General features: G+C 39.1%; 1 protein-coding gene across 3 annotated transcripts; it reads right to left on the bottom strand.

Moving 5' to 3' along the window:
* Window positions 1-2,003: 2,003 nt before the first annotated feature.
* Window positions 2,004-8,547, bottom strand: LOC135596801 (auxin-responsive protein IAA10-like). Of its 3 annotated transcripts, none has more exons than XM_065088961.1 (6): window positions 7,655-8,547; window positions 4,948-5,285; window positions 4,676-4,781; window positions 4,285-4,346; window positions 2,773-2,826; window positions 2,004-2,332 (listed from the first exon to the last, which is right to left on the bottom strand). In XM_065088961.1, exons 1-6 carry the CDS (start codon window positions 8,053-8,055, stop codon window positions 2,250-2,252), a joined length of 1,044 nt encoding a protein of 347 aa, XP_064945033.1. In that variant the 5' UTR covers window positions 8,056-8,547; the 3' UTR covers window positions 2,004-2,249. The 3 variants fall into 3 exon arrangements, with proteins under 3 accessions (XP_064945033.1, XP_064945035.1, XP_064945034.1); XM_065088963.1 differs by lacking the exon at window positions 2,004-2,332 and adding an exon at window positions 3,903-3,963 and having other exon boundaries at window positions 2,424-2,826; window positions 7,655-8,540; XM_065088962.1 differs by lacking the exons at window positions 2,004-2,332; window positions 2,773-2,826 and adding an exon at window positions 3,556-3,963 and having other exon boundaries at window positions 7,655-8,537.
* Window positions 8,548-8,937: the final 390 nt, after the last annotated feature.

The following is an 8,937-nucleotide window of genomic DNA, read 5'->3' as shown; positions in this document are numbered from 1 at the left end:
GTTCTTCCTCTTCATAAAAGCCTAGTTCCATATACAATGAGGAGTGTGGACCCTAATAATGGCCATGAACTAACATGAGGCATATAAAATATAGTTCTCGATTCTGATTGATGATTAGAAGGGACCCACAGGATCTTTATGAGAGGTTAGGTTATGTCTAACTCATTGAGTTCTCTATATTCTCCTTCATTTTTGTATGGGTTTGTGAAGTTTGATGGCTCCATGTGAGAACAAATAATTAGCAATAGATGATGGTTGAGTCAATACTACATAGTCTCTAATCATGCTCCATTAACTTTATACAAGAACGCCGTAGAGAAACCTAATTAGAAAGATTGCCATACCTCCATTGACATAACAAATCCTTAATCAGAAGGATTAGTGACATTGATTCATTGTGAGTCGGTTTAATGTTTAACTTAACTCATGGTGTTTTCCACTGGGAAGATTAGACAATTGCATGTAACTCTTTTGCAGTCAATAGACTTCGTCTTCTTCTTCATGCAAGTGATCCATGTTGGTTTCCGATAAGAATGGCGCATCATTCACTTAATATAATGGAAATTATAGTCAAACATCAGGTGCTCGGTCAAACCAGAATCCAAGTGTTTGGCACATGGCATCCGGCCACAGGAGAATCAAATCATCTGGTGGCAACAGCTGCTTCAACAAATGGGGACAAGGAAAAATATGGATTCATACTCCCTTCTCATAAGACTCGTCCTAAATCCATCTAACATATGCACAGCAATGTGGGTGACCTCATCTCTTACGCTCTACTTACTTCATGTTCTCCTTTGGTCGGTAGCTAACCGCATTTAACTACCATTGGAATCCACATCCAGGAATGTCTTCTTCGTCAAAGCTCCTTTATCTAATAGAGGTTTGCATCTCCGTGGGATTTGTGCCCTTGAGGTGCATCACATGGCAGGTAAGTAATATGGCGGGGATAGAGTGTAGCACATCAGAATGCTTGCATCAATTTCTCTGTGGCCTTTTGTTATTTGATTAGCTTCATCTTCCTCGTGGATCATCTTGCTCCACGCATCAGTGGCACATGCTTAGGGCAGACTTCCTTCTACACCATGTACATGGTACCGCAAAGCAACTATTAGAGAACTCTGGAGGTGAGTTGGGTGATGCAACTCTTTGGTGATTGAGAACATGTCTTCAGATGCTTGCACGGTTTGGAGGATGGACACGTAAAGGGATTCGATTCATCTGAACATATCTGCACAAGTAACATCATTTCACGGAATGTATGTACTTGTGATACTTTGAGGTCCGTAGTAAGTTTCATAGACGAATTTGTGAGAAAGATCCCTTTTTAGATTTTTTTTTTCTCACAAGAGGTGTCTATTTTTTAGATTTTTCAATCGATATTGTTTCCCTATTTTTCAAAAAATACTTGATGAGTCATAATAATAATTCTCATTCTTTTATTGTGAATATGTCCATAAGCAAGATGATTTTAAAACAATGTAAGCCTATTTAAAGATACTATAACTGACATAAAATTATATTTTTATATTGAGCTGATTTTTATTAATTTATCTCAATTTTAAATAGATTCATAGTGTTTTGACGGAGATGTCAAAAATATTATGACGGATAGTGTGAATCTTATACGTGCGGGTTTGGATCGATTCATCGTATGGACCAATATTGCTCCAACTATTATATTGGGGGGGTGGAGGGTATTTCAAGAATTAGAATAAATAGGAAAACATGAAGAAAAATATATATCTCCTCGTAAATATTCATAAAGAAGAACATTTTTTTGAGAATTCTTCGTCTAAGTTTAATCGTAGTGAACACAAGAGAACTCCCTGTGTGTAACATTGAAGCTTGAAGTGAATCAAGTTGGATATTGCATATCTTGCCTATGGAAGTACCGAGATCTCTAAGATATTTTGGGGGTGTTTGGCAGACTTATTATTATTGGCAATGCAGAAAAGAATGTATTAAGCTCAACAGTGGTGCATAATTGTTTAATCCTCTAGCAAATCTTTCCTCTTGTTTTGGGCTGCGGAGTTGCACTAATTTATGTATTTGATATTAAAAAAAAATTAAAAAAAGAAAGAATCAGGTGTTTTGGATTCTCAATCATGTTCTTCTATGTTGACCTCTCTACCAAGTGGTAGAACGCATCAGCTCGCTCACATGGAGATGGTGAGGGGGATCGACGGCGTAGGCGCGGCATGTGAGAAGTGCAGCGACTCAATTATTTGGTTACCTTCATCCCAAGATTAGATTCGAATGTAAAACTGCTGCTGCTGTTGCTGCTGCTGCAAGTGGACGTGATTCCCGTCATCTCTACTGCTGCCATCGGCTGGTGTTTCACTTGATCGTTAGCGTTATACAAACAAATAAAAAGCAAGATAAATTCATTATTGGTCATGGAAGAAATACAAGTCAAAAAATAAGATCAATATAAATTATAGTGTTCCATCTACCATTGGATGACACTGGCAGAAGACCAGCTTAAAATTGCATAAACTTAGACATGTGAATCATCTAATCGATCATGAAACATTGCATAAAGACAATGCTACACGTCAATCCGCAAAAGTGTGATGTGTCAATATACTTTCCCAGGCGCTGAAGTTTCTCATGAATCACAGCACCCGAGATCTTAAACACAAATAATATCCATACTATCTATCTAATGCTTGATTCACATTTTAAGGATGAATACGAGAGAAACAATGCTTGATTCACATTTGAAAATGAGGCTAAGTTAAAGTAACCCTTCAGAGTGAGGTATCATACTATAGACTCCGGGAGCACAAGATGGGTGAACATGAATCTGGCAGTCCCATTTGCCTGAAGAAGAACAGAGTCAGCAAAACATTGAATTATAGTTTCTAAAAGGCATTTACTTAATTTTAAACATACAGAAAATGAGTTCTACATTATGTCCTTCAACGCGAATTTAAAACAGCAAGTATTTGATTAATTTTATAAAGCAGCTATAGGTCAAATTTATCCCTCAAATACTTGGAATAAAAGCATTATATAACCGTCGTTTTTTGCATGAATTTTCATACAAATAAATGGAATTATTTGAGTGCTCAAGTTCAAGGAATATGCTGGGACTTGAAATTTTATATATTAATATTAAATATAAAAAACAATAAATTTTATATGAAAATTTATAAAATTAAGAAAACAAAAAACTATTAAGCATACTAACAACCAGTCATGCAATGTAATCTATACATTGTAACCTCAAGTTTGAATCCACATATGAGCATCATGAACACTATTTAATATAGTAAAAAAAAGTATTTTTTTAATATAATCTCGATCATCAAATCAATTAAATAACAGTTCAAACTTGATGAAAGAATAGTCATACAAGGTAGATAAATCACCTCTTAATTTTCTGCCATTAATTAAAACAGACACCATAAATGGAGTTTAAAATCCTTAAGAACAAGGATTTGAGCTTTTAAGTACAATAAACAACACACTATCTACCCAAAAGTGCCTCACAGAATAATAAACTTGAATATGGAGAAAAACTAAGACAAAGGTGAAAAGGAAAAACAATTAAGTCCAAGATCAAATGGGGTGACCGAAGGAAATCGATATATACAATGTTCAAACGAGCATTCAACCAGATATGAAACATTATGTAGTTTAGTGAACAATAAAAACCCCCAAAAACAGTGTTTAGAGTCCAAAATGACAAGAAAAGGCAGTATGAAAATTTGTTGATATGATCAATCATATCAACATTTGACCCTAAACAGGTATCAGATATATTTTTGCCTTCTATTTTGGAGCTCTTCTCTCTACAATTGTCATGCACCTTGCTTTGATGTCTAACCAATCACTAGACATGCCAGAGAAACAAAGACGTCGGTGCTGAAGATAAAAAATCCCAAAAGCCTTGCCTTGATGCTAGGATGGGAACCTAGCAAGGACCAATATTGGGCCAGGAATGGAATCTTGGTGCTGTAGAAAGTAACCAAACCACAATAAAATGAATATCGAAGAAAAACTATGAACTAAAGCCATTAGCAATAATTTTGATCTACAGCATTATTAGCCAACAGACTCATTAGACACTTAGCCCCACCAAATGGTCTAGAGCAACAAAAAATATGATACACTTTCAACATTTCTGATGAATATTTTGTTTGCTCATATGAGCAAAGGGTTTAGGAATACGTTGGTTAAAGCTAGTCATACCAAAGGTCTATATATAGGACCATGGTCCTTGTATAAAGGTGGCATATGATAAATTGACCACATAGGTTGGCTGAAGAAACTTACCAAGCCCACTAGCATCAGAGGTCTTCATGATTCTAAGCCTCTTGACAGTGCTAAGGAACATTCTGTTAAAAGCAAAAAAAAAAAAAAAACTAATAATTAGAGAGGCAATTAGGCCCAGGAAAAGAAAGACAAAGGAAAAGCAAATTGCAAAGTAATTTATGCAAGTCCTCCAAATGACTTCTTGCATAAGAAAGTGGACAGTAAATGCCATCATCAAATCCAACTTAAATTAATTGCAATTAAAATGGCTATTAGCATCACTGAACCGTGACACCAACAAGAAATTATTGGTTTGCACAAGCAAACCTTCCACTACTTTATGCTGATGGTTAAGTTTTCTCCTGCACTGGAATAGTATCAGTGCGAGAAACAAAAGAAGTAGCGCACATACCCCCACGGAACATCACCTACTAACATCCAGTCGCCATCCCTGTCTTCATATGTGATTATGAATCCAGATGAGCCATCAAGCAATTTTGAGGTCCTTGGGCCATCATCTATCACAATAGAGTCAAGAATTCAGGCAGCATCTTATCTAAGAATTACCAGTGAAAGCCACAGGTCTAAAATGTACAGATCAATGAGCTAAATGTCCTGAAAGAAACATTATACGTAATTAAGTATACATCCAGAAACAGGAATAAAAAATATAGAAGAACTCACAAATGGAGCTACCGAGGACTAATGTTTGTCTGAGGAACATGGCCTCAAGTGCTAGCGCAAGGGTTTCATAGGAGGGATAGGAACTGAGATCCACCTTCCTCCCAATAGGATCTCCATCCAAATTCACCTTAACAAAGAGGGAATTCACAGAGGATCTTCCTTTCTTTTCAATCTCCTTGCAGCAAATTCTCTCCCCAGTTTTGTTGTTCTTGATGTTTTGAGATGCCTTCTTGTGGGTTGACGTGATGGTAGCATGCGCGGATGTGTTTTCTTTGGATTGGTTGACTAAACTGTTCATCCTGTATGCTCTTATCGGTGGCCATCCTACCACCATTTGACTGCCAAATGAAAATTTGGAAACATGAATTATATGTTGTTCCGACAAGTTAATAAAAAGAGAAAGTACATGATGTCAATACTCGATGCTCTCTTTGATTTGATCAAGCGCACAAGTGACAAGTACAAGAGAATGCCAATAGGAAGATCCATCTTCATGGGATAACTAGAACGAGAAACTTCTTTTTGACAAAGTCACCAAATGTGTTCTCTAGTAAATTTAACCGCTCTTTTATCCCATTGTTTCTGACACACCTAACCAAGGGACTCCACAGCTTTACCATAGTGTCTAGGAAGAATAAACATGAGTAGTTCCCATTTGATAGCTTGATGCCCATAAACCAAAAACACAAACAGAACCAGATTTGTGCTTTTGGTGCATAGAGCAGATTCCTTTTATATTCTTGACCCTGAAGCAACCTCTCTAGCTCACACCTATTGATGATGGAGTAAAGAAAGGGCAACAGAATAAGGAAAAGAGCACAAAACACGGTGCCTCTCATGTTTATTGAAACCTCTAGTCAATGGATGGTTAATCAGCTTCTTAATTTCCTTCTTGAATTTATGTCAAACTTATCTGTCCTTAATCATGTCCAATATTGAGAGCTGCTAAAGTTTCACTTTAAACTGGTTGGTAATATCTTAAAGCAACCCTTGTAATAAACTCAACTGAAGTGTATTTCTTGCTGCTGCATATCCACACATCTATCTAGCAATGACGCTGCTGTAACTTTGCATATGGTCCTTGATTATCTCCATTTAGAGCATGTTATAAAATATTCTTTGTGACTATAACTGTTACCCAAGAATTCTCAACATCCAGGAGCAAAAGCAACACTAACTCTGGAGATATGGCCTTGAACAGGAAATAAAATGTGCTATTCTTTTACTAATTTCCATTATCCTTTTCCTCACTGGTATTGGGCTAACAAAAATGGTTGGGATAATAAACATCCATCTCGTTCATACTTTGAATTTCCATTATGTTTTTCCTCACTGGTATTGGGCTAACAAAAATGGTTGGGACAATAAACATCCATCTCGTACATACTTTTGGTACCCATATGACCGTCAAAGATCATTTAAGTGATCAATTTCTGGATATAGGGGGCATTGAGGACAGAACAGTGGTTGGAGTTTCCATTTCCATCTCGTGACTGCTACTCTGATGCATGACCAATCAACAACTTTTAATGAATCCTGATCATTTTCCTCTGGCCTCAATGGATTCATCTCACTCATCTACCATTAGGTACTTTGTAGAGGATATTATGGTTTCAACTACTCCATAAAAGAACTAAAGAATTACATAATGGTGTGCTTACAGCTCACATTCAATGTAGAGCAAGGGCCTGAAGGAGTAAATTTATGGAAGCTAAGAAACTAAATGGCTAGGATAAAAGGGTTTCTACATTATATCCTGACTGTTAACATCATAATCTGAGCCATAGAAAAGAATCTGCTGGTGTTGTGAACCTTCACCAGAAATGTTTCTCTAATGTACCCTATTTCATGAAGGGGGGTGGTGAATAAATTAGTTGAAGTGAATTTTAGTTTTTTGCCACTTAATGCAGTTGACTTCACAAATCCATGCAATTATTTACTCTCTCTCCATGTGCATCCTCCTGCAAAACCAAGATCCCTCCACTAATTTTGCATATTCTTGCATTAATTTTATCCTCATAAAAAGTATTACATATTTGGAGTCTACACGACGTACATGGATAAAAGGTTAATTCTGGCACACAGGATAATTGGCATAACAGATTTCTCTAATAATATCTGCATAGAAAATTAATACCCAAACTAGAAAAAAAATATGATGACAAATTCACAAAAGTTGAAAGCTTGACTTTGATCCATTTCACTTTACGAAGACAACAAAGTTCTATAAGATAATAAAATTCACTAGCTCATGCAAGTTATTCCTGCAATGAGCCAAGAACGGACTCCCAATAGCATATAGGAAGAAGTCAACCCGATGCAAATTGAGCTAGTTAACAGACTTGGCAAAAAAACTGACCAATACTCAGCAAAATACCAGATGATAATAGGTTGACACTAATGAGAAAAAACAAAAACAAAATGATCTGATACAACACTGATTTACGATGCCCTATTATTTTCTTTACATACACGAACGCAGTTGATGTGTTGAGACTGAACCCATAGATTTTAAATAAAGCAGCCTAATCACCACTGAACTACACATTTGTAATACATGATTGTTTTACCAAACACATATATCAGGGGAAAATCATAGTAAACAGTGGGAGCAATAAAGGAAAGCCCAAAGCTAAGGATACCAAAGCAAAAAAAGAAAGAGGATTTCTAATTCTTTTAGCCGTGGAGAAGAAAAGGAAACGCACACCTCGGTGGGTTACCGGAGGTCTTCTTAGCCACACGGCCGCTGCACCTCTCCCCGCCCGCGATAGGTGAGGACGAGGATGAAACAGACGACGAAGAAGATAAGGGCGAAGCACGCGACCCCATCGACGGCAAGTCTTCCGCCGTCAATATTCGGCAGTAATCGGCCCACGGCGTTGCGCCACCGCCGATGGCCTTCTTTGTCCCCAGGCTCAGACCGAGTTCCAGTTCCTCCTCCTCGTCCATTCCACCTCCAACGCCCGCCGAACCGGGGTAAGAAGAGGAGCTTACCTCGGATATCCCCACGTAGTCCTTCCCCACCATATCCTCCTCCGCCACCGCCGCCTCCGGCGTCGCCATCGACCCCGATGAGTAATCCCCGGCGGCGCCTCCGCCGAAAACCATATCGGTCGATTCCTCGACGAGGCGATCCGAGAGTAACGCCGTCAGGAAGAAGCTGTTGGGTTTTGGTGGAGGAGTTATCGAGGAGAGGAATGGCGTTACGGAGGAAGGAAGACGAGGGCTTCCTTCCGATTTGGTTTTGGGCCTTTTCTGTTTTGTCGTGGCCCGTAGTTATAGCTAACCGAAGCTCCCCGCATGCGAACGTGTGACATCGGCCGTTGGTTTCCGCGTCGTGAGTAATCCAACGGTGGCATCGATAGGCCGAGGGCACCGAGGTGGGGCCCCAGAGCGCTTAGAAAAAAAGGACCGCGGAGGAACGGCCGACAGGGGTAGGCCCCGACGGCGGTGACCGCAGACGGGAAGTTTGCTCAAGCCCCGCGGGGCCCACGGCCGGCCTACACGCCTCGTACGAGGCGTCGCATGCGCGCGCTGGGATCGGCCGTCGGAGCGCCGGGGGGTGAGGCGGATGGCGCGCCCGCGCAGGGACGAGCGAACGCGAGCGCTCGCTGGTTGACGTCGTGGGGACGGGGGTGGTTAATAATTTGGAGGGGAAGGTTTTGAAAATGGGAGGAGGACGAACGGAAAAAGGGAGAGCGTGGAAGAGACCGGCATTAGTGGTGTCGGGGAGGAAGGAGACAGCTGCACCGACGCTGTCGGCGGACTGACGTGCATTGAAAGCAAATTAAATCCGTTTTCGATTCGGTTTAAAGAAAATATCAATTTTATTTATTATTTATTTAATAAATCATTTAAAAAACTCTTTGGTTAGCAAATAACTATTTGATTGTTGTTGTAGCTATAAATTGACACTAAAATTTATCGTGATTATGAAATATTACGGACGTTTTAGATGTAAAAATGTTTTTTTTAATCCGATTTATTTGA

This window comes from Musa acuminata, chromosome BXJ1-11, assembly GCF_036884655.1.
Source record: "Musa acuminata AAA Group cultivar baxijiao chromosome BXJ1-11, Cavendish_Baxijiao_AAA, whole genome shotgun sequence".
NCBI classification, from domain to species: domain Eukaryota; kingdom Viridiplantae; phylum Streptophyta; class Magnoliopsida; order Zingiberales; family Musaceae; genus Musa; species Musa acuminata.
Note: the sequence above shows the minus strand (reverse complement) of the source record. Positions and strands in the feature narration are given on the sequence as shown.

Coding starts and splice junctions, on each gene's coding strand:
- LOC135596801 (XM_065088961.1), bottom strand. CDS start 8,055: ATGGTTTTCGGCGGAGGCGCCGCCGGGGATTACTCATCGGGGTCGATG. Junction 4,347..4,675: donor GTAGGTGATGTTCCGTGGGG/GTATGTGCGCTA, acceptor TGCTTTTAACAG/AATGTTCCTTAGCACTGTCA. Junction 2,333..2,772: donor TTGTGCTCCCGGAGTCTATA/GTATGATACCTC, acceptor GTGAAACACCAG/CCGATGGCAGCAGTAGAGAT.